Source organism: Arachis hypogaea, chromosome 12 (assembly GCF_003086295.3).
Source record: "Arachis hypogaea cultivar Tifrunner chromosome 12, arahy.Tifrunner.gnm2.J5K5, whole genome shotgun sequence".
NCBI classification, from domain to species: Eukaryota; Viridiplantae; Streptophyta; class Magnoliopsida; order Fabales; family Fabaceae; genus Arachis; species Arachis hypogaea.
In genome coordinates, this window is record NC_092047.1 from 89976446 (window position 1) to 90002761 (window position 26316).

Genomic DNA, 26316 nt, shown 5'->3' on the forward strand with positions numbered 1-26316 from the left:
ATTAGTGGCTGAAGTGTTGAATCGGATGTTAGAGTTGGCAAAGGAAAAAGGTTTCATCAAGGGATTAGAGGTGGGTAAAGATAAAATACCACTTTCCCGTCTCCAATTTGTTAATGATACTATCCTATTTTATTCGCCAGACAAGGGAACCTTGAGGAACCACAGGAGATTTCTGGCGTGTTTTGGTATCATGTCTGGATTAGTAATCAATTATCAGAAGTCCGTGCTTATTCCAATAAACATTTTAGACTCCGAAGCAAGATGTCTAGCCCAAGAATTGAAATGTCCTGTAAGTTGTCTACCAATGAAGTATTTGGGGATTCCACTAGGGGCTAATCCAAGAAGACTTAAAACATGTAAACCAGTATTAGACAAAATTGACAAGAAATTAAGTAAGTGAAAATCAGGCTTATTATCAAGGGCAGGGAGGATAACTATGATAAGAGCGGTGGTCAATAACCTGCCGCTTTATTATCTGAGTTTGTTCAAAAATGATCATCTCTATTCAATCAGACTTTTTTCTAGGGTTCCTGGTGCGGAATTTATAACCATAAACTAACCGGCAAGTGCACCGGGTCGTACCAAGTAATACCTCAGGTGAGTGAGGGTCGATCCCACGAGGATTGAAGGACTAAGCAACAATGGTTAAGTGATTTACTTAGTTAGGCAAACAGAAAATAGTATTTGAGAGTTCAAAAGCATTAAACAGTAATTCAGAAAATCAGAATGGCAAGCAGTAAATTGGTTGTGAAATATTATATGGAGAAACAGTTAAGGCTTCAGAGTTATCTATTTTTCGGATTGACTTTTCTTATTAATTTAATTTAATCATGCAAGATTTAATTTATGGCAACTATATGTGACTAGACCCTAATTCCTTAGACCTTTCTAGTCTCCTCTAACTTTCATCAATCGCCAATTCCTTGGTCAATTAATTCTAATTAGAGGGTGAAGTTCAATTCTGGTTATATGCCACAGAAATTCTAATTACCCAAATATAAGAGGATTATATGTCACGTAATCCGTTAAATTCAGATAAACTAGAAATTTAGAAGAATATGTTTTCAAGCTGTTGTTCAAGTAAAGAGCTTTTCCAAGTTATACAATAACTCAATTAGAAAGAAGGTCATACTTCCGTTCCACCCAAATTCATAAGATAAAGAACGAAAACAATTCTTAAATTATAAATCAGTACATGAATTAAAATAGAAAAATAATAGTATCAATCCATACAATAGACAGAGCTCCTAACCTTAACAATGGAGGTTTAGTTGCTCATGGTTCAAAGAGAAAATAAGGATTCTGATAAAATGTATTTTGGCTGAGGTGGAATGGAATCTCCCAGAAAGGAAGTTTCTTTTTCCTTTTATATTTAATCCTAATTAATTTAAAATCTATTCTCTAAAACTAAAATAATATCTTTTCCTATCTTAAAATAAAGATAAAGTCTTAAATCAGAATTAATAGGAATCAGCATTTTCTGCACTTCGCGCTTATCACGCGTACGCGTCAATCACGCGTACGTGTCGATGGTCTTTTTCACGCGTACGCGTACGCGTCGCCATGGAAAGCTCCAAATCACGCGCACGCGTCAGGTACACGCACGCGTCGTTCCTCGCTGTCATCTCCTTTAATTCTTGTACTGATTCCATTTATGCAAGCTTCCTCTCTATCCTCTAAGTCATTCCTGCTCTATATGGCCTTCTTCTCTTTTTCTGCGGAAGCTCCATCAAATTCAACCAAATGCTACCTAAAATAAACAGAATTACACAAGACTCAAAGTAGCATCCATAGTGGCTAAAAGATAATTAATTCTTGATTAAACTCAATAAATTAAATGCAATTTCACTAGGAAAAGATAGGAAAGATGCTCACGTATCACAACACCAAACTTGAATTGTTGCTTGTCCTCAAGCAACCAAACTAGTATAGGCTTAGAATGTGAATTTGCATGAGAGGGAGAGTTCAATTAAGCTCATGTCTCTTCTTATAGTGGGATTTACAACTGCAATCCTGAATAGTTTTGACATCTCACTCTCCTTTGAATCAGAAGAATGTCACTGTTATTCAGAATTAGAATCCGGATAATATTATGAATTCTCTGATCTTTTGTAGCTCAATTTAACCCTTGAACACAACAATTTTTCTTTTCTTTGGTGCTTTGCACCTTGAGCCTAGCCGTGACTTTAAATGTTTTGTCTCAACTTTTACTTGACACAGAAACACCACAAGCACTTAACTGGGGAACTCTTTTGAAGTTCTGATTTTTCTTTCAGCTATTCCCAGACAGTGGTGCTCAAAGCCTTTGGCATACTCTGCTAATTGCAATTGATCTCGACTCTAAATGTTTTGTCTCAAGGATTACTTGACACAAGAACACCACAAGCATGTGACTAGAGAAACAACTCTTTGAGCTTTTAATCATGTCTGACCTCTCTAGTCATTGATGCTCAGAGCCTTGGACCTTGCTTTTATATCTTTTTTTTTTTTTGCTGTTTCTTTTGCTTCAAGGATTAAACTTTTACTTATTGTAGAGACTTCATAATAATTCTCTAAATTCCTGTTCCTTTTACATCAACATTCTTTAATTCTAATTTAAATATGTACTGTTCATGTCATGCACTCAGAGTTACAGAAAATACCACCACATTTAAGTGAATAAGACTACTCTTCAATATAAACTCAATTTCTCATGCAATATATCACTTCTTTTTCTTTTTCTTTTTAGATTCAAGTTCAGTGAGCGGTACATGAGACAAATAACAGAATGGAACTAATTCTAAGAACTGAAAGTACTAAAGATCATGCAGGCAATCAAAGTAACAGAAAACAAAAAATAACAAAATAAGAACGGAAGAGAAATAGAATGAAAGGAACTCAACCACCTCAGTTATGCTAGTGGCCATCTCATTCCTCCATGAAGAACATTCATCTCTCTTTGGTGCTATTAAAATAAGCAGAAAAGCCATAAGCGTAGCGACATCAACACCAAACTTAAAGGTTTGCTTGTCCTCAAGCAAAGAAGAACTGAAAATAAAAACAAATAGTATGATGAAAGAAGAATAAAAGGATATAAGAACAAGAGAGAATTAGGATTGGAGGGTGGATGATTTGAAATCAGGTGCTGATATGGTTTAATTGGGCGTCGCATGCGATGTGTACGCGTAAGACACGCGTACGCGTGATGGGACTTGTGCTCCCAGCACCATTCCAGCCCCACACTATCATAACTCTCTAGCCATACATCCACTTACGCCATTTTTTAGGGTCACGCGTACGCATCAGGGACGCGCACGCTTGAGGTACGCGTACGCGTGGGCTTGTTTGTGCGCAAAACATGTTTCCAGCGCCACTCCCGCTCAACTCTCTGTTCACTTCTATTTTTCACGCACACACATATGACGCGTACGCGTCATTGACGCGTACGCGTCATTGACGCTTGCGCGTCGTGTGCTCTCTTTTTTTTTTTTTTGAAATATCCGATTCCTGTTCTAAAATAGCTGCATGATCAGAAAAATAGTAAAACTCAATAAATATCAAATAAGTAAGAAAACTACTACTACGAAAATTACTAAGGATACGAAACTATTGGGTTGCCTCCTGACAAGAATTTCTTTATCGTCACTAGCTTGACAGTCAGTTCTGCTAATTCAGCAGATGAGCGGACCTCTGGCGATCAATCTCGCCTCCAAGATAGTGCTTCAACCTCTGGCCATTCACTATAAATTTTCTGTCAGAATTCTCTTCCTATATTTCCACATGACCATATGGTGAAGCTCTAGTAACCACAAACGTTCCTGACCACCGGGATTTCAGCTTTCTGGAAAAGAGTTTGAGTCTTGAATTATACAGAAGCACTCTCTGTCCTGGCTCAAAGACTCTGATGGCAATCTTCTTGTCATGCAATAACTTAGTTCTCTCCTTATAGAACTTGGCATTCTCATAGGCTGAATATCTGAATTCATCAAGCTCATTCAACTGAAGCATCTGCTTAATTCCTGCAGCTTCTGAATCAAGATTTAGATACCTGATTGCCCAGTAAGCTTTATGTTCTAGATCAACTGGCAAGTGACAGGCTTTGTCATAGACCAACTGATAAGGGGACATGCCAATAGGAGTCTTGTAAGCTGTCTGGTATGCCCAGAGAGCATCATCAAGCTTCCTAGACTAGTCCCTTCTTGAAACACTGACGGTCTTCTCTAGAATCCTCTTAAGTTCCCTGTTGGAAACTTTAACCTGTCCATTTGTCTGAGGGTGATAGGGGGTTGCTACTTTATGACGGACTCCATACCTCTGTAGAAGGGAGTCCAGCTGTCTGTTATAGAAGTGGCTTCCACCATCACTAATGAGTGTCCTTGGGACACCAAACCGGCTAAAGATATATCTCTGAAGAAAGCTCATTACCACCTTGGCATCATTGGTGGGTAGAGCCACTGCTTCCACCCACTTGGACACATAATCAATTGCCACTAAAATATAGTTGTTCGAATGTGAAGGTGGGAAAGGTCCCATGAAATCAATACCCCACACATCAAATAACTCAACCTCAAGAATTCCCTGGTATGGCATTTCATGGTTGGCAGGGAGATTCGTGGCTTTTTCACATCTGTCACAGTGCTTCATAAATGCTCTTGAGTCCCTGAAGAGAGTCGGCCAATAAAATCCGCTCTGAAGGACCTTTGTAGCTGTCCTTTCACCACCAAAGTGACAGCCATAATCAGAACCATGACAGTGCAAAAGAATCTGCTGTTTTTCCTCATCCAGGACATATCTCCGGATTATACCATCTGAGCACCTTTTAAAAAGGTACGGTTCCTCCCAAATGTAGTACTTTGCATCAGTCAATAGCTTCCTTACTTGTTGCCTACTGTACTCCCTTAGAACAAAATTCATGGCCTTATAATTTGCAATGTCTGCAAACCATGGGGCCTGCTGAATGAGGAACAATTGCTCATCCGGAAATATTTCAGTCACAGCTGTGGGTGGTTGTACTCCTGCTTCAGGCTCAATTCTGGAGAGATGGTCAGCTACTTGATTTTCTGACCCTTTCCTGTCTTTTATCTCAATATCAAACTCCTGAAGGAGAAACACCCATCTGATTAATCTTGGTTTAGAATTCTATTTGGTTAGAAGGTACTTCAAAGCAGCATGATCAGTATAAATAATAACCTTAGAACCAATTAAATAAGACCTAAACTTATCAACAGCATACACAATAGCTAATAATTCTTTTTTTGTAGTTGTGTAATTCTTTTGGGCATCATTTAACACATGGCTGGCATAGTAAATGACATGTACAAGCTTACCATGCCTCTGTCCTAAAACAGCTCCTATAGCAAAATCACTAGCATCACACATTAGTTCAAATGGTAAATCCCAGTCAGGGGGAGCTATGATGGGGCAGAGGTAATGTTTGCTTTCAGAATTTCAAAAGCATGCATGCAATCAGAATCAAAGACAAAAGGAACATCAACAACCAATAGGTTGCTTAATGATTTAGCAATTTTAGAAAAGTCCTTTATAAATCTCCTATAAAATCCTGTATGACCCAAGAAACTCCTAACTGCCTTAACATTAGCTGGTGGAGGTAATTTTTCAATTACCTTCACCTTTGCTCTATCAACCTCAATTCCCTTACTTGAAATCCGGTGTCCAAGAACAATACCTTCTGTAACCATAAAATGACATTTTTCCCAATTTAAAACAAGGTTTGATTCTTGACACCATTTCAAGACAAGAGATAAATGCTTAAGGCAGGATTCAAAAGAATTACCGAAAATAGAAAAGTCATCCATAAATACCTCAATAAACTTTTCAACTATATCAGAGAAAATTGAAAGCATACACCTCTGAAAAGTTGCTGGAGCATTACAAATTCCAAAAGGCATTCTCCTGTAGGCAAATACTCCAAAGGGGCAGGTGAATGTTGTCTTCTCTTGATCTTGAGGGTCCACTGCAATTTGATTATATCTAGAATATCCATCTAGAAAACAGTAAAAAGCATGACCAACTAACCTCTCAAGCATCTAGTTGATGAAAGGCAGGGGAAAATGATCCTTCCTTGTAGCAATGTTGAGCCTCCTGTAGTCTATACACATTCTCCAACCTGTGACTGTTCTTGTAGGAATAAGCTCATTCTGTTCATTCTTGATCACTGTCATCCCTCCTTTCTTGGGAACTACTTGCACAGGACTTACCCAAGGACTGTCAGAAATAGGGTAAATAATACCTGTTTCCCATAATTTCATTACTTCTTTTTGGACCACCTCTTTCATGGTTGGATTGAGTCTCCTTTGTGGTTGCACAACTGGTTTAGCATCATCTTCAAGGAGAATCTTGTGCATGCACTTGGTTGGACTAATTCCCTTCAAGTCACTAATGGTCCATCCAAGAGCTGTTTTATGGCTCCTGAGCACTGAAATAAGCGCCTCTTCCTCTTCAGGCTTCAGGGAAGAGCTAATAATCACTGGATAGGAATCATTTTCACCCAAGAACACATATTTCAAAGAAGGAGGTAAAGGTTTGAGCTCAAGCTTGGGGGATTCCTCCTCTGCTTTAGGCGTGTGAACCATAGCCTTCTGGGGTGGTGAATCATCAACTTCAACTAATTCATACTCAGAAATAGGATCCAGAATGTCATCAAGTACCTCAGCTTCCAGTACTTCTTGAACAAGTGGTTCAACAACATCAATTCTCATACACCCTTCAAAATCATTAGGGTGCTTGAGAGCTTCAAAAACATTAAGGACCACCTATTCTTCATTTACTCTTAGGGTTAATTCACCCTTTTGCACATCAATCAGAGCTCTTCCTGTAGCTAAAAAGGGTCTACCAATAATAATAGAGGATTTTACATCCTCTTCCATGTCTAATATAACAAAATCAGTAGGAAAAATAAAGGGTCTTACTTTCACAAGTAAATCCTCAACAACACCCACAGGTAATTTAATAGAAAGATCAGCAAGTTGAAGAGAAATACGAGTGGATTTTACCTCCTCAATTTGAAGTTTTTTCATCACTGAAAGTTGCATGAGATTGATGCTAGCTCCAAGATCACATAAAGCTCTCTGAATGGTGACATCTCCAATGGTGCAAGGAATCATAAAGCTCCCTGGATCTTGCATTTTCTCAGGAAGTTTATGTTGAATAATAGCACTACATTCCTTAGTTAACACCACAGTTTCTTTCTCCTTCCAATTCCTCTTGTTAGTCAACAATTCTTTCATAAATTTAGCATAAAGGGGCATTTACTCAAGAGCCTCTACAAAAGGAATGTTGATATGTAGCTTCTTGAAGACATCTAAAAATTTAGAGAATTGCTTTTCTTTGGAAGCCTTCTGAAGCCTCTGAGGATATGGCATTTTTGGCTTGTATTCAGGAGCCTTTGGCAATGTAGGATAAGTGTCAAGAGAGTCAGGGAATGGGTTGTCTGCACACTTTGGAAGGGCGCGCTCCACTTCTTTCTTCTTCTCCTCTGGAGCTTCCTTTTCAACTAGCTCTTTATTGGCCTTTGTCTCAGAGCCAGCTGTTTTACCACTTTTCAATTGAATAACCTTGCAATCTTCTCTTGGGTTCACCACTGTATCACCTGGAAATGTACTTGCAGACCTCTCAGGTATTTGCTTGCTCAGTTGGCCCATTTGCACCTCCAAGTTTTTAATGGAGGCTCTGGTTTCCTGCATAAAACTCCTCATCATCTCCCAATTAGAATCTTCTTGGGATTTAGAATTTGCCTGTGGAGGTGGTTGTTGTTGGTGAGACTGAAATTGCGGTTATTGTGATTGTTCTGTTGGAAGCCGCCCTGGGAGATATTGTTGAAATTCTGAGGTCTCTGAGGTTGGTCCCTCCACCCAAAATTTGGGTGATTTCTCCACCCCTGATTGTATGTCTTAGAATATGGATCATTGTTGGGATTTCTAGGACCACTCCCCATGTAATTGACCTGTTCAGAAGAGAATTGAGCATAGTCATAATTATCATTTACACAAAATTACCTGTCATGTCATAAGAGACCTCTTGAGGTGAGTTTTGGGTGTTGATAGCTGAGACTTGCATGCCACCCATCTGTTGAGTAAGTAGACTTATTTGCTGAGACATAAACTTATTATGAGCAAGAAGAGCATTAAGAGCTTCTACTTCCATAACACCTTTCTTCTGAGGAGCCTCAGAGTCCACAGGATTCCTGTTAGATGAGTATAAATATTGGTTGCTAGCAACCAATTCAATCAGCTCAATAGTCTCCTCCGGTGTCTTCTTCTTGTGCAATGAACCACCTGCAGAATTATCTAAGCACATCTTGGACATTTCACCCAAGCCTTCATAAAAGATGTCTAGTTGGGTCCATTTAGAGAATATGTCCGGAGGGCATTGCCTAATCAATAGCTTGTACCTCTCCCAATCTTCATAAAGAGTTTCACCATCCCTCTGCCTGAAGGTCTGAACCTCCACCCTAAGCTTAGTCAGCTTCTTTGGTGGGAAAAACTTAGTAAGAAACTCCGTAACAACCTTGTCCCAAGTATCCAAACTCTTCTTGGGTTGGGAATCTAGCCATAGCTTTGCTCCATCCCTCAGAGCAAACGGGAAGAGCATGAGTTTGTACACCTCTGGGTTCACTCCATTTGTCTTCACAGTATCACAAATCTACAGAAAATTATAAATAAATTGATTTGGGTCTTCGTGGGGAAGACCATGATACTGGCAGTTTTGTTGCACCAGGGTGACCAATTGTGGCTTTAACTCAAAGTTGTTCGCAGCTATAGGAGGCACCATAATGCTTTTTCCATAAAGATCTGCAGTAGGAGCAGAGTAAGAGCCAATCACTCTCCTTTGTAGATCATCCCCATTCGGATTTGTCACATTGGCATTAACAGCATTATTGTGATCCATAGTGGATTCTGCAGCCTTGCAAAGTCTTGCTTGTTGCAAACGTTGCCTGAGAGTTCTTTCAGATTCAGGATCAAAGTCTAAGAGATGCTCTTTGTCTCTGTTCCTGCGCATAAACAAATAGAAGACAAGAAAAGATGGGATTCTCTACGTCAGAGTGTAGAGAAGTCTCTGTGAGGTAACCTATGTAAAATAATAAAATAAAATTTCTAAATAAAATAAATAAACAAATTTCGAAAATTATAGGTAGAAGTAAGACAGAGAAATTCGAAATTAACCAAATAAAAATAAAAAAATAAACAGAAAAAATAAAAATAAAAATAAATAAAGGACACCAAACTTAATTTCAGAAATTAAGGAAAAATATTAGTGCTTTTTATTTAAAAAAAATTTTTCGAAAATACTAAGAAAAATTTAAATAAAATTAAAACTAAAACGCCTAATCTAAGAAATCAAACAACGAATAGTTGTTAGTCACTGTCAATCCCCGACAACGGCGCCAAAAACTTGGTGCGGAATTTATAACCACAAACTAACCGGCAAGTGCACCGGGTCGTACCAAGTAATACCTCAGGTGAGTGAGGGTCGATCCCACGAGGATTGAAGGACTAAGCAACAATGGTTAAGTGATTTACTTAGGCAAACAAAAAATAGTGTTTGAGAGTTCAAAAGCATTAAACAGTAATTCAGAAAATCAGAATGGCAAGCAATAAATTGGTTGTGAAATATTATATGGAGAAACAGTTAAGGCTTTAGAGTTATCTATTTTTCGGGTTGACTTTTCTTATTAATTTAATTTAATCATGCAAGATTTAATTTATAGCAACTATATGTGACTAGACCCTAATTCCTTATACCTTTCTAGTCTCCTCTAACTTTCATCAATCGCCAATTCCTTGGTCAATTAATTCCAATTAGAGGGTGAAGTTCAATTCTGGTTATATACCACAGAAATCCTAATTACCCAAATATAAGAGGATTATATGTCACGTAATCCGTTAAATTCAGATAAACTAGAAATTTAGGAGAATATGTTTTCAAGCTGTTGTTCAAGTAAAGAGCTTTTCCAAGTTATACAAGAACTCAATTAGAAAGAGGGTTATATTTCCGTTCCACCCAAATTCATAAGATAAAGAACGAAAATAATTCTTAAATTATAAATCAGTACATGAATTAAAATAGAAAAATAATAGTATCAATCCATACAATAGACAGAGCTCCTAACCTTAACAATGGAGGTTTAGTTGCTCATGGTTCAAAGAGAAAATAAGGATTCTGATAAAATGTATTTTGGCTGAGGTGGAATGGAATCCCCCAGAAGGGAAGTTTCTTTTGCCTTTTATGTCTAATCCTAATTAATTTAAAATCTACTCTCTAAAACTAAAATAATATCTTTTTCTATCTTAAAATAAAAATAAAGTTTTAAATCAGAATTAATAGGAATCAGCGTTTTCTGCACTTCGCGCTTGTCACGCGTACGCGTCATTCATGCGTACGCGTCGATGGTCTTCTTCGTGTGTCACGCGTACGCATCAGGTACACGCACGCGTCTGCTGAGAAATCTTCGCTTTTCACGCGTACGCGTCAGGTACACGCACGTGTCGCCATGGAAAGCTCTAAATCATGCGCACGTGTCAGGTACACGCACGCGTCGTTCCTCGCTGTCATCTCCTTTAATTGTTGTGCTGATTCCATTTGTGCAAGCTTCCTCTCCATCCTCTAAGTCATTCCTGCTCTATATGGCCTTCTTCTCTTTTTTTGCGGAAGCTCCATCAAATTCAACCAAATGCTACCTAAAATAAACAGAATTGCACAAGACTTAAAGTAGCATCCATAGTGGCTAAAAGATAATTAATTCTTGATTAAACTCAATAAATTAAATACAAATTTACTAAGAAAAGATAGGAAAGATGCTCACGCATCAGTTCTAAAGATGGAAGGAAGAAGATGCCAACAATAAAGTGGAGAGACATTTAAAAACCAAAGGAGTTTGGCGGTTTGGGGGTGGTTGATATCACCATAAAGAATGCAGCATTATTGTTCAAATGGTGGTAGAGGTTTGTAAAGGAAGATAAACCACTATGGAAAAAGATTGTTATCTCTTGTAATGAGGGACATCTGAATAACCATGTGGTGGAAAGTAGTTTTCCAAAATCGAATGGACCGTGGAGAGATATTGTACAAGTGGTAAATGAAGACAACCTTTTTAAAGAAATAGCAATGAAAGACTTCAAAATGTGTGTGGAAAATGGGGGTAAGACAAAATTTTGGGAAGATGTCTGGGTGGGCGAACGGTGTCTGAAAAATAAGTTTCCAATGTTGTATTCTATTTCTTTGCAAAAATCCAAGTTGATCTCAAATTGTGGCTTCTGGGATGGTCTCTGTTGGAACTGGAACCTTGTATGCAGAAGGCGTTTCTTTGAGTGGGAGAGTAACTGTTAGGAATTACACACCATTTTACATAATGTTGTTCTTAATGCAGGTACTGAAGATGATACTATCTGGTCTCTTTCTGAGGATGGGTGCTCTTCGATGAAGTCACTGATTAGTACCGCCATAGGAGAAAAGTTAGGGGTGGCAGAATGAAAGCATTTTTTTGGCAACATTTGGAGAGGAATGGTACCACCTAGAGTGGAGATGATGGGGTGGTTTGCTTTACTAGGTAAACTAAATACAAAAGGAAGGCTAGCCGGGATTAATATTATAAGTAGAGATGAATCTAAATGTATTCTGTGTAATGCAGATGAAGAGGTTGAGGATCACTTGTTTGTGCATTGTAAATTCATTTACAAGTTGTGGTGTTTAGCTTTAATGTTGGGGGGTGTGGTGTGGGTAAATCCGAGTAGTATTAGAGAGTTCTTTGAAGCTTGGTGTGTGTAAAAGGGTATGGCCATGGGTTTAGAAAATGGGTTAATCTTTTCTTTGCAATCATATGGGTGACATGGAAGATTAGAAATCGTAGAGTCTTTGAGCTGAAAGAAACGAAGGAAGAGGAGGCATGGGAGGAGATATTGAGTCATTGGAAGGAGTGGAAAAAGGTTCAAAGTAAGAGGTTTGTGTGTACAAAAAATCAAGTGAGTCCAACTCTTTCTCTTCATATACCACAATTGGCTCATAAACTACATTGGTGGTTATGTGTTGAATTTATTCCAGAAAAATAGAGATATGCAGTAGGCGGAATGTTCTTGGTACTACTAACAAGTTGCTGGCCATTGTAAGTGAATTAATATGTGTAGGTAACAGGATAATGGAAGTTGTCCATGGCGTTGAAGTCGTTGTACAAGTTGTTATTGAAGAATCACTAGGACAACCTGAGGAACTTATAATAAAAACTATAGAAGAAAATATCATCAAATGGCAAAGGGAGGATACTAGGAGTTGCTGGACACAAAACTTTGAAAGAAATAAGCTAAGGAATTTGCTGCAAGAAGTTAGAAACATCAAGTTTATATTGACAAAGGCCAAGGAATTTTCTTTGATTGAGAATTGGAGACAAATAGCAAAAGATAGTGATGAATTTTGTGTGATTTGGTATAACTAGTAATGGTGTGTTGTATATAATTAGTACCAAGGGACACTACGGAGATTAATGAAATGGTTGTGGTTTGAGTGAAGGAAAATGTCTCTTTAGGTGATTAAGTATAATATGTGTTAGGAGATAATCTTTTTGAAATTATGAGTTGTTTGTAATTTATCTGAACAATCCTCTCCTTTGAGTCGAGATTCCTAACAATAATTAAAAGAAAAAAAAGATATAAGGTATATCCAGAGACAAAAGAGAGGAAACAAGCAAGTTATAATTTAGATTGAGATTAGGATAACAAATTTTTAACTTTGTTTATGTACATTTATACCAATAGTACCAAGTGAATAAGTGGTTTTTTTTTCCCTTCTCCTTGGTTATGCAATTTGTCCCCTTTATTCCTCCTCAAATGTTTCTATCTTATTTATACAAAATTTCTTGTTGCTTTGTTATAGTTTATATGCTATGTTTTAAGTTCTATTAGCTTTAAGAAATTTCTTTGTTGAATTAAGATTGGAAAAAAAATAGATAAATAAAAGTTAGTACTTTAAACATTATAACTGTTTATCAAAATTTTAAGTACTTGTTAGAAGCAAGTTGAATAAATCAAGGAAAATATTAAAAAAACCAAAAGGATGGTACACAACATATTCTGTGAAGAAAGGGATGTTAACAGTTTCAATATGCAAAGTTCGGCTTTCAGGATGAGCAGTTTTTACAACACCACCCAACCACCAAAAGAAGAGAAAAAACTTAAAAAGAAAAAGAAAACAAAAACTAACTACATTAATTACATTATCACAAAAAACATTCACATATGAAAACAACACTTAATCACCAAGCAGGCAAAGTGGTTGCCTCATGCTAAGCTCCAGTTTGAGTGCAGGAAATTGTTCCAAATTATGGGAAGCACTTAAAATTTTCTGCAAACGATCAGAATTCACAAACTGAAAATTAAAAGACTGTAACCACATAGGTAAATGCAAATATAGCACTTTTAAGTCAGGCAGTCAGCTACTATATTATATTAAAGGATAGGTGCCCTACCTTCCTGGTGTGAGTGACTCACTATGATTTATGCTACTAACCATTTTTGTTATTCTTATTTCCTTCTTTCCCAGCTATCTTATTGATAACATCAATTTTACTGTGTTTAAGCCGCAACTCTAGCATATCCCGAAAAACACGAATAACTCAAGAAATATGGTTTCATAAGAAACAAATATTTACCAGTGCTGCAAGGTGTGCATCTTGCAAAATATTTCCATCAGCTTCCAATCTAGCAATGGGAAACTCTGGAAGATGTCCAGATTGTTTCTTGCCAAGCAAGTCGCCAGGTCCGCGTAATATAAGATCCATATTGGCAAGATAAAAGCCATCCGATGACTGCTCCAATACTTTCAAGCGATTTAGGCTACTAGCAGCTGACGCTACTAGTATACATTTTGACTGTCTCGTACCACGTCCAACTCGTCCTCTGAGTTGGTGTAATTGAGCGATTCCAAACCTCTCAGAATTCATCACAACCATCATGGATGCATCTGGAACATCAACACCAATCTCAATAACTTGAGTTGCAAGAAGTATCTGCAGTTCTCCAGTTCTAAACTTTCGTAGTGTTTCTTCCTTTTCATCACTTTTCATTTTTCCATGTAATAAACCACAATTATATCCTTGAAATCGGCTTGATATAACTTCAAGATCAGCAGAAGCAGCACGAAGCTGAGGAAGTTGCTCAGAAAGTTCAATAATTGGATACACAAGATAAACTTTCCCTCCATCTTCCAACTCGTCAAGCATCATCTGTTGTAATCAAACCAATTATGCCTATGTTATATGAAATAAAAATGTATTTTACAACTAATTGAAAATAGGATACACTTGAGGGTGCATTGTGATATAAATGACAAGAAACACTTCTGAAAAATAGTGGACCTGATCATAGTATATCATAGAGCTAATGAAGGGTTAAGATTTTAGGGACTTGGGAGAAAACCCTTATTCTATGACTTTATCTCATTTTTCTAGTGTGAGAATTCTGGAGACTATATAGGATACCTTAAATAGTCCAGAGTTGAAGGAATTTGTAGTTGAGAAGATGAAAAAATTGGGTAAAAAGAGAATTGGGATGTAATTAACCTGCCTAAAGCAGAGTCTTGTGTACTGCAATAGGTGTTTAATGAGACGTATGATTAAGATGGGACACTACAGTGATATAAAGCATATTTGATAGCAAATGGAGTTAAGCTAAACTTAATGGGATCCATCGTCAGAAAATTTTGCACCAATAGCAAAGCTCAATAGTTAGAGTGAACAAAAAAGAAAGATCTGATTTCATATTGTGTGGAAGAACTTGTTTTCATCTATGAAGTAGACACCGGTACCTTATCAGATAAAGGTCTATTAAAGCTTCGTCATCTAGATTTCATTCCATAAATTATAAAACTAAGGTAAAAAACGGCAAAAACAAATTAAATAACATAAGATGTGAAAAGTGTGTGTAGGAGAGAGAGAGAGAGAGAGAGAGAGAGAGAGAGAGAGAGAGAGAGAGAGTCTTATATAGAAAAGGACAGTCACCTTGTACACATCTTCAAATCCCTTCTCATTTCCTTCAATGGTATGCGTTTCAACAGGAATTCGTCCTGGCGGTAAGTCGGTTATCTATGATAAAAGAAGGAAAGATATTAAAGTTTGCAACAAAAAGTAATTTTACACAAAAACTAAGACAACATATCATTTTTCTAGAGGCCCCTTTCTCGATTTTATATCACTTCCATTGGGTAATAAAATTGTGGATGAATTCAAGGGAATACCAAAAATATACAACATCAACACGGATAAGGTAAGAGTAAAAGTAAGACCTGATTCACAAATCTTTTAGCCCCATACTCAGCATCACATGACACAAACACAGTTTAGAAATAATAGCTTCCCAAAACAAATAGTAAAACGCAGAGTGACACCTTAATTGATCATTCAGACTTGAGTACAATTACAACCCCACAGTAGTTTCAAAACTGACAACAGAGATTAAAATCCGAAATCTACCCCAAATATAATAGCCAAGCCCATGAACTTCATAAGATTAAGATGAAATATAGAACTGGTACGAGGAAGTGATAAGGTGCAACAAAATGTTTGTGCGGGAGAGAGAATATGAGACAAACTGATGTTTGAAAATTTATTTATGATGAGAACGTGAACTCTACTCCAAGAAATTAGAGTACACAATATATGATTAGTCCGCAATGAAATATGTTGCAAGTTTGCAATCGATTGTGACTAATCCAGATTAATTGCTAAACTGTCACTAACGTTGCCTGATACCCTATGCCATGTGGAATAGCCGCATCACAGTAAATGGTATCTACTAACGCCATCTAACAGGAATAAATATTGTCTATAGATATTTCAAACAAATTCAAGAAAAGGGGTCGTTGTTCGGGATGATTGAGAGAATACCAATAACGGAGACAAAAAGTACCTGTGTCAGAGACATATCACCATATAAAGCAAGTGCAAGTGTCCTTGGGATAGGAGTAGCAGACATGGCAAGAACATGAGGAGCCATATAAACATCACTCTTTGAGGACCCATCTGTAACAGCTTCTTCCATGCTCGAAATTGAAGATACATATAACTGAGAGAAGGTTTGGAGACCACAACAATAACGTTAATCCATGAAGGTAAAAACTGTTGAATATAAAAATGATTTGTGTCTTTACCTAATAGCTTAATCCAATTAGAGAGAGTATTCAAGATAAGATAAATTGTTTTGTAGTTAACAACACCACCTCCTATTCTATTTGATTAAGGATAATATCCATACTAACTTGTAACGCACTCCTACTTAGTAAATTCTTAATGCTTCAAGGGGGTGGTTGTTATTTGTGAAAAGAACTACGGATAATATAACCATCATAAAATCCAGAATGGTGAGAATTGAACCACCTTACTATTAAACCTTCCTCTTTGAATCACGCCAAAGCGATGCTGCTCATCCACCACAGCAATACGTAAGGCTGAAAATTCCACTTTTTCTGCTATTAAACTGTGGGTTCCTATGACCATTGAGATTTCCCCATCCTGGATACCCTGCAACACCATAACTCAAGATATACTAATAAGAATTCAAAAACTTAGCAACAAGGTTTGGATCACAACATAAGTAAATTGAATTTGAAAAAGCCAAAAAGAATCTAACCTTGCGAATCATCCGTGATTGTTTCAGTGGGGTTGAACCAGTGAGTAAAGCAACGGTTGGTTTGCAGTTCCCCTCATGAATGTTTTCTAACAAAGTAAGCATGTGTTCATAATGCTGGATTGCAAGCAACTCAGTTGGAACCATGAAAGCAGCCTAGTTATCAGACGAAAAGGCCAGATATTATCATGTATTAAATATTACAATTTTCTATAAATTATAAACAAAACAGGAAGAACCCTACAAGTAACAGAAAGCCAGCAACCAAAATTATGATACAGTGTAAATCTAACAAGTATGATGCAAAAGGACAAAGGTGACCTACCTGAAATCCAGAACCAATAACCTCCATACATGCTAGAAAAGCTACCACAGTTTTCCCACATCCAACATCACCCTGAAAATGTCAGAAGATATTAACAGATTGAATAATCTGTTCCGCAAATCAATAAAAAAGGCTTCTGTTTAGAATTAATATAATATATGCTGTTATTGCACCAAATGTTGGCAACACTACAGTTATTGATTCTCATTCACTTAGTAATGCTACCTTAGGTAATAATATATCATCTTAAGCAACATATACATGAGAAAGAAGAAAGGGAGCTATTAACAAGAGTGGAGCATGGAGAACAGATTTTGCAGCAAGGCTAGGCAAAGCTAGAAAGAAGAGAGAATTTTCTAATTTGGTTGGAACTTGGATGATGGGTGAGGCAATATTAGGAATGGGCAAGGCTCCTTTAATACATCTACATATCAGATTGTGGTCTTTACTTATTTTCTAGCACAAATTTGTTCACCTTTTCATTAGATATTGTAGTTATGTGACCAATGAATACATGCTTGGAGATTGAGGATGTTTCTTTCCTAAGCTATCTGAATCAACCTTTCTCATATTCCAGTATTCGAGAACCCCTAGCTTTGTACACCATCAGGAAAGGAATCTGATAGGAACTGAGATATAGAAGAATTAGGGATTTTATTGATGAACTAGGGATTGTGATTTCCCCTTATTGAAGTACACTGTTGGATCTAACCAACTCTAGAGAGAATTTCCCTCTCCTAAACTAACAAACTGAACAGATTTTTCTAACTGACCAGAAACTAACTAACCCCTAGTATTTATAGGCAGCAGCTAGGCCTAGCCTTACTGCTCCTAAACCTGCTAAACTAGCTTAGAAGGAACAAACAAACCTGTTTCTACCATTACTCCCCCCTGGACAACCACCTTGTCCTCAAGGTGGATCTCCGGAAAATTGCTGGTTATGGAACCTGAGGCTGAGGAGGAGGGTTGGTTGGAGCACGAAGCCGTCCCGGATGCAGTGGGAGCAATTGGAGCTCCTTTCCGGAGATCCACCTTGAGGACAAGGTGGTTGTCCAGGGGGGAGTAATGGTAGAAACAGGTTTGTTTGTTTGTTCCTTCTAAGCTAGTTTAGCAGGTTTAGGAGCAGTACGGCTAGGCCTAGCTGCTGCCTATAAATACTAGGGGTTAGTTTATTTCTAGTAAGTTAGAAAAATCTGTTTAGTTTGTTAGTTTAGGAGAGGGAAATTCTCTCTAGAGTTGGTTAGATCCAAGAATGTACGTCAATAAGGGGATTGTGATTCACAATCCCTAGTTCATCAATAAAATCCCTAATTCTGCTATATCTCAGTTCCTATCAGAATCCACTTAATCTATGATAATTCTTGTACACCACTACACACACTCCTACAACTTGATCAATGTAACTGTTGTCGAATTATGTGATATTACAATATTTTAAAAAAGAAAACACCATTCATAGTCTAACATGTACTTATTTTTCAAAAAGAATGTTACATTTCAAATCGGGACAATGAACTATCAACTTAAAATCAACAGTTGGTTTGAGGGGATTCAGTGTAGGTGAAAATATTGAAAGGAGAAAATATGTCAAGACAATGAACCTCCTAAAACATAATAGGCCACTCCAAGTACAGAAAGTAAATATTTTCCTAACTAGAGAGATAAAACAAAAATAACTAGCCAATCAGAACATATCAACACAAATGGAATAGAAACTAGGGAACTATGCATAATTACACTGCTCTGCCGTCCTAAATCAGTTTTATGCCAGCTTGAAAAGAGGAAAGGTACTTAAAATGTGTTAATAGGACAGGAAGCAAATGAAAAATGAAACAGTTATAAGGGGATATAATATTGTTCAAATACAAAAGCAAGCTAATCAAAATCACAACCTGAAGTAGCCGATTCATGGGAACTGGCCTTTTTAGATCCCAAATAATTTCTGAAATAGCATGTAATTGACTAGATGTAAGAGAATAAGGAAGGGCTTCCAAAAATTTCTTCGTGAGATCAGACCATTCCTCTGTACACACAGCATTACTTTCTGGTCTTCTATATTTATCTAGCAAACCATCCTTCTCTATTTGTGTACCAAGACCTTCCAGCATTTGGAACAAGCGTCCTAACTGACAAAAGACAATAAGTTAAAGCCAAAAAAAGGAAAATAACATATACAGCAAGCAATTTAATATAACAAGAAATCAAAATAGAGAGCAAAAACTATCTGGCAAAGAGCAAAGAAGCAGAGCTGGTTAATTATGGGATTTCAAGCATGGAAAAGATGTATAGCCATACGTGTGGACATGCCATGCTACACACCCACCAAGAATAACAGTAACTTACAAGTGACCGCAATAATTATTTAGATATTATTTCTTGTAAGTAGAAAACAACCAGGGGTAAAATGTAACCAAAACAAGAGAATACTTCTAGAACTATCCACTAATAATACTGGAAATAAAGTTAAACATATAATTATATTCCTCACCTGCAGGTAAAAAAATTCATCAAATATAAGTCTCTTGCGGGCCAAATCAGCTTCATTTATATCTTTCGGTTTGTGGATTGCAAAATATGCCTACATTGTTAACATTAATAAATTTCAAATAAACCAAAATATGAAGAACAGATGTGATCATAATAAATCAGAAAGCAGAAACTAATTACCAGTTGTTATTTTTCAAATAAAGAAACCATAGAACATATGGACACTCCTTTCCAAACCTAAACCAGCACAAGACGACATAAAATACAGAAAATAGAGAGAACTGTAAACCCTATTATCAAAACTACATAAAATCCGTACAAGAATACATAAACCATATTTTCAACCTTAGTTGGAATACACAGGTTCAGCACATGCTTTTCTCTCTCCCAACATCACGTTTCATCTTTCTCTATACTTATTTTCCTATATGATAATTTTTTATCCATAAAAGAACAATAACACAATTTATCAGAAGGCATTGCTGAATATAAATCAAATCCCTAGAGGTGCCTAAAGTCAGATTTCCGTATGGCAGCAAAGCAAACTCAAAATAATACATTTTAATTGAATAAAGAATTCAAATGCTTACATCATGAAGACTTAACAGTCCAAATTGCTTTGTTATGTCTTCAGGAATTGGATCAATATTGCTAGGTAAGGCTTGTAAAGCTCTGTAACAAAAGAAAATAAAATGTAATTCCATTTAACATATCATTACAAAGCATTTAATGTCACTTCTTTGGATAGAACATTGGAATAAACCATACTTCTAACTTAGATAAAATTTAGGAGCAAAATAGAAAAAGAAATAGATGCTCATGCTACATTTTCTTGGTCAAAATACTAGGTATACAAGTTTAAGGAAAGATTTTATTTAAAACAAGAGAGCTACATGATAAGTAGTTCAATTAGGATAGGAATGGTAGAGTTGGTATATGAATTGTTGAGCAGAAGCAACCTAAACCAATAACAGGCATGTGATTTATATGGCTCAATCTTTTGAGACCTACTAGTGTTCTTTTGATTACTGTTTCTTAAAATACTTGATCTTCTATATTTGTATCTTTTCCTTTTATTGTTAATAATTTTTTACGGAAGAATAAGTATATATTGCTTACCAAAAAATAACTTTTAAGGATAAGATTGTAACAAGCATTTGAAGCACAAACCTTGCAATAATGTCCCTGAGAAGAGTTGGTTTCAGACGACCCTTTGAAGGATAAATAGGATATGGTCTCTCTTTAACACAAAAGGAGAAATCATTTCCATCACCAAGAACATCAATATTGTACTCTCTCATCTCATAATGATCTTTAGCACGCATAGTCCTGACCTACGTTAAAAGCCAACAATTATATCTGGTGTTACAAAATTCTAAATCAAAATAAAACGGGGTGAAGAAAAAGGGTTTATCAATGTTCAAATAAGGAAAAGCAAACGTACCAACAAAATATAAATTTGAAATATTACAAATATAGGGCATGACACACCATAACATAGGTAGTAGTGCTAAACTAGAAGGTTACCCTATTTTCATGTGAGGGGCTTGGGAACAGAGTTTCTGTATTTTCAGGTGAGCATGCTGGTAAGTAGAGTGAAGAGATATTTCAAGGTTAACAAAGTGAGATGCAAGAAAAGTTGGAAATGGGGATGGGAATTTTACAAGGGAGAGAACATGATTGGTACCAATGGAAGGAAGAATATACTTATTTCCCCATGTAGGAAGTACATGCAGAAGTCTTCAGGCAACTTCAACCAGGGATGGGATAGAATCTCTATCATCTTTGGCCTTAGACGTCAGACATTTGTTGAGTTATTGCATCCACAACCATGCCTATGGATTCATGATGCTTATGGGGTTGATTTTATTAACATCATTGTGGATCACCTCACCAGATATGCCCTCTTTATACACCTTCCCCACCATACAAAGCTAGAGAGGTGGCAGCAATTTTCATCGACGAGGTGGTTAGGTTCCATGGATCCCTAACAAACATGGTCTCAAAAAGAGAGAGGTCAAAGGTTTAGCTCAACCTATCATAAGTTGTATGGAAACCTATTTAAAAGCTTAACCGACACCAAACCCAAGCCACAGCACAAATAGCTCAATTTGTATAATACCAAACACAATTACAGCTAACAAACCCCATTCTTTTAAAGCATTATATGGATAAGGATACTTTGGTGTTGCTTGGTAGTTGACAAACTCACCTTGCCACTAACACATGCTATATCTCCCACTTGATACTTTTCTTCAAGACTTTTAAGAAAAGGTTTAAAAGTAAAACGTGTGCCACGAAAAAATTTCTTTAGATGCAAGTAAATTGTCTTCTCTTGCCCACCAATAGCATTGCTAGTCACATGCTCTGAAACTGATTCATTCTCTGCAACCTGACAACCCACAATCACCTCAAGAAATGAAAATGAACAATTAGCTCTGACTCCCCTGCAAAAGTGATATTAAATCATGTCAATATCCACCTGATTCAAACTTATTACAAATTGCCATTTTTATGCAGATTTACATCATGGGAACATGCAGAACACAATGTAGGAGTAATGAAAATAATGATCTAAAAGTTTGAGCATTATTAACTAGCAAAGTACAATCAAGGAATCAAGTTAACTAATTTCCGAAATGAAGGATCACAAGCCTCTCAAGTAGAAAAGGGATGGAGAGAGAAGAGAGCATCCAATGGAGAGAGAAGAGAGCATCCAATGTCTCCCAGCTTATGTTGGTTCATATGTGATTAGTGCATATCAAAAATAGCTTTGGCAACATTTGAAGCTAAGAGAGGACTGTAATGATTTAATAATGGTACTGTTACAGTTGAACTTTTAATCCTATAATAATTATATGTATGTGCTAACTAAGAACGTTGGTAGTACAAGTGCAAAGTGAGATGGAACAAAATTATTTCAGACATGCTTGATACCAGATAAAAGGAAAGATGGAAGACAATATGCAATCCATTTTCCTTATGATAGGAACTTAAACGTAACTCATTATCAATTTCCCATGTTCTCAATATGCTCTACTCTAGCAAGCACAATAAGGGCTTCTTGAAAGACAACAAAAAAATAAAAATTTTAATAATGACAAATGTATCTAAACCCATCCCAAACTCATCTTTAATATTATTATTCATCATCAAACTTTGCTTCATTATACATTATGGCTGTGTAAGATCACTTTCAGTATTTGCAAAGCTTGATAGTTAGCAAAGTCATGTAGCTAGCCTCATTCAACTAATAAAGCAAACACCTAAACTGCTGATGCCAAGATAAAAGAATGCAAACAAGCATAAATGTGATGTAGAAATGAAATAGAGGATAGTCACCTTGAAGATAATACTTTTCCAACAAAAATTAAATACTGCCCGTCATCAATTTTGGCATGTGCATTCTGCAGATTAGCATACGATCGAGGGAAATGTTGCAGCAATTTCCGTAACTACATGTAAGGAATGACACTAATGTGAATTTAAATTATCTTAGCAAAAAAAAAAAGTCCAAAGAATTACTAGCCTTCCAAATTCAACAGTTTAAGTAACCCACCGTGTGGAACCCACAGTCATCTAGCTGTCGATAATGCCTCTTACTCAACCCAGGTAAGTAGTTTAAGGATTTGTCAAGAAATAACTCTCTAGGTGTAAGATTAGATTGTGACTGCTGCCCCACTTTATTTTGAGAATCTTCCTCCATGACTTGATGATCCAATTTTTCTTCATATGTTGGTGACATTGAATGACATGTATGAGAATCTTCTTTACTTAACTCAGATGCTGATACACTAGAATCATTAAAGTACAAAGAAGGCCATGCCTCAGGGACAGTATTTTGCACCCACCTTCCCTCCGAAGAATCAGCAAAATATTCTTCGAGATCTTCTGGCGATATAATGCCTGCCTTTTCAGAGTATAATGTGGTCCCATCATACAGATCCACTGGAGAAGCACTACCCAAAGTAATTGATGGAAATCTCTTACATATCAAGGAGATGTCAATATCATCTAAAGCATCATTTTTGTTCATTTCAGATTTTTTTATCCCACTTCCATTGCCAGTTAGATTAGGAAGGTTATAATCCATTATAGCGAATACCTGTACCAATAATGAGTTTATTCAAAGATAACACGTATAAACAAATTATCAAAACATTCTTATTTGGTCAAGCTTTCAAATGAATTCACTATTACATACACATGGATTTTATCAATGACATAAAATTTGTAAAAGAATGAAGATCACCAAATAAGAACATCAACTTCCAGCAACAGTTAATGCAATAGTACATGTGACTAAATGAAGATATTGGAATGCCCTGCCTTGTGGGAAAAGGCTATGGCGCTATGCTGTTGTTTGATATATTTAAATCTACTAATCATTCAAATTAATAGAAATATATATTTGATGAAGTGAAACAACATGGACAAAAAGACCTCCAGTTTGACTTAGCCAAAATATATAAGCAAATCAATTATATCATTCATAATGGTTTATGTAATAATTTGAACATCACAAACATGATTATGAAATTAAAAGAAATGAACAACCACAGATATTGCCAGATTTAACATTAATGTGTACCTAAACCCTATCTAATAACTAGAACACTTCAAGACAACAAGCAATAAGAAATCTTGATCATTAATAATGGAAAGCAAAAAGTACTCAAGATTCAAAAGGCAGGAACAAAAACATCAATCGAACGCAATAAAATGCATTACCTAATTTAACAGACAGTTGCATGCACAAGCATTCATTTACCTTATTATGAAACTTTGAACTGCTTTTTATACCATGTTGGTCTATTTGTGGAGACTTCCTCTGTGCCAACTTATGCTTTTGTCGATAACATATTTTCGAAAATTTCAAAGAGAGAAAACTACTACACCTGCAGCAAAGTATAGGTAGCATCAAGTCAAACCAGGATTTTTCAACTTTCATATGAATACTTATCCTAAGCTTAAAATTAAACAATGCACCATACCTCATTCTTCTATTGAGAAAGGCCAAACACCCTTCCTTGCCTTGAAATACCATAAGACTTCTCATAGCGATCGAATCATAGGATGTTACGAGTTGGAAAGGCAAGCAGTTGAATGGGCAGTGTGGATGGGGGGATTGTATCCTGTTGAGAGGAATTGGAAGCGAGAACTAACTCGTTGAATTTTATACCCCTGAAAATCATACACACACAGTATATGGATGTAATCCAGGGAAAAAACGCATCATGTTATGTATTTAGTTAATTATAAAGTATATATTCATGTAATAATAAAAGAATTTAATTTTTTATCCTCACTTCTTAAAAGATTACATAAATAAAAATATTTGAAAAGATTACACAAACAAAAAGACTTGCTTATGATAATATAAAAGACTTTTGAGTAAATTGCACTTAGTATCATTGAGGTTTGTTTGAATTGCATTCCATCGAACAACATATTGCTAGCAAGTAACATTTTAGTGGTTGGAATATCCACCAAGAAAACGGAACAATACACATTCTGAGTGACATCTTGCAGCAGCAAGGAAACCAAGGAGAACACCACAACCATACATGCTCAACATTTCACAAAGCAAGTAATGAAATTTACAGTTTTACACTTCTAAACAACAAAATTATATCAATGGACACCCCAAAAGAGAAAACCATAAACTGCTTTATCACTCTCAATTAGCTTTCTTTTTGCTCTCTCAAATGCCTCATTTTGCAAATTTAGATTTTTTTTTTCCCTTTTGCATAATTTTATCAAAGAACCACATTCAGAGATGAACACAAACATCGTGGAACCGTTAATAAAAGAGAGAAGTTTTGCTCACTTTGAACAAGAAGAAGAACCGCCACTGACATGGCTGTTCCACCCGCCCGTCGCACCCAGCGAGTGGCTGTTGGCTGTCTCCGCTAGAGAGCCTGAAAGAATGGGCAAACAGACCAACTAATTGGACATTAAATAAGATGTCTTCTTGTTTTTTTCTTCTTTTCTCCACTTTAGTCACAGTGGAATGTGTTAGCACGTTCAAGCTTGCAAACTCCGGTGTTCCCTCTGGCTGCTAGGAACGGCCGGCTCGTCGTCGTTGCCGTCTCAACCTCCGCCGGAAGCTACTACACAATTGAACACAACACACAACTTTATAGCGCCAATAAATAAATAAGGTAAAAAGTCATCTATCTATTCTATTATATAAAAATTGGATTTTTGTACTTAATGATGGAGCTAACGTGACATAAGAGTTTTTTTCAATTTAATTATTTTAACTCATTTAATTCAATTTATTACAATGACTTAATTATATCAATTAATTGATTTAATTAGATATTTAAATATTAATATAATTTATTATAATTTATATTACTTAATTAATTATACTACATTAATTATAATTTGTTATATTAGTGAATTGATTTTTTCATTTTTTTTTTAACAAAGATAGGAGACTCGAACCCGCAACCTCTTAATTGAGTATGGAGAAACTATGCCATTTGAGCTATTACTCATTGGCTTAAAATTTGGAAAGATAGAAGACTCGAACCCGCAACCTCTTAATTGAGTATGGGGAGTCTATGTCATTTGAGCTATTACTCATTGCCTTAAAATTTGGAAGATAGGAGACTCGAACCCGCAACCTCTTAATTGATTTTTTCATTTATGCAGTCTAAAATAAAATAAAAAATTTATTGTTTATTCTAATTAAATTCATTAAATTTAATTATATATTATATATGAATTAACGTTAATTTATAAATTATTTTATATTATAATATTCAATCAAATAAATTATAAATTACTTTAAATTATATACGCACGAAAAAATAGATTTAAATGTGGTTTATATAATATAGATAGTATTAAATTAAAAACGGTGCATTTTTAAGTGTTTTAATATGA

At 36.1% G+C, this 26316-nt stretch overlaps 1 protein-coding gene across 1 annotated transcript; it reads right to left on the minus strand.

The window, feature by feature from the left end:
• Positions 1-13056: 13056 nt before the first annotated feature.
• LOC112727693 (ATP-dependent DNA helicase homolog RECG1, chloroplastic/mitochondrial) lies at positions 13057-25585 on the minus strand. Its single transcript, XM_025777556.3, has 17 exons — positions 25250-25585; positions 24414-24603; positions 24191-24317; positions 22979-23524; positions 22762-22874; positions 21632-21866; positions 20590-20753; positions 20010-20091; positions 19421-19510; positions 18825-19058; positions 16933-17004; positions 16611-16763; positions 16358-16501; positions 15891-16046; positions 14984-15067; positions 13637-14209; positions 13057-13329 (listed from the first exon to the last, which is right to left on the minus strand). The coding sequence occupies exons 2-17, from the start codon at positions 24476-24478 to the stop codon at positions 13237-13239; spliced, it is 2931 nt and encodes a 976-aa protein (XP_025633341.1). The 5' UTR covers positions 24479-24603; positions 25250-25585; the 3' UTR covers positions 13057-13236.
• Between the last annotated feature and the right edge of the window lie 731 nt (positions 25586-26316).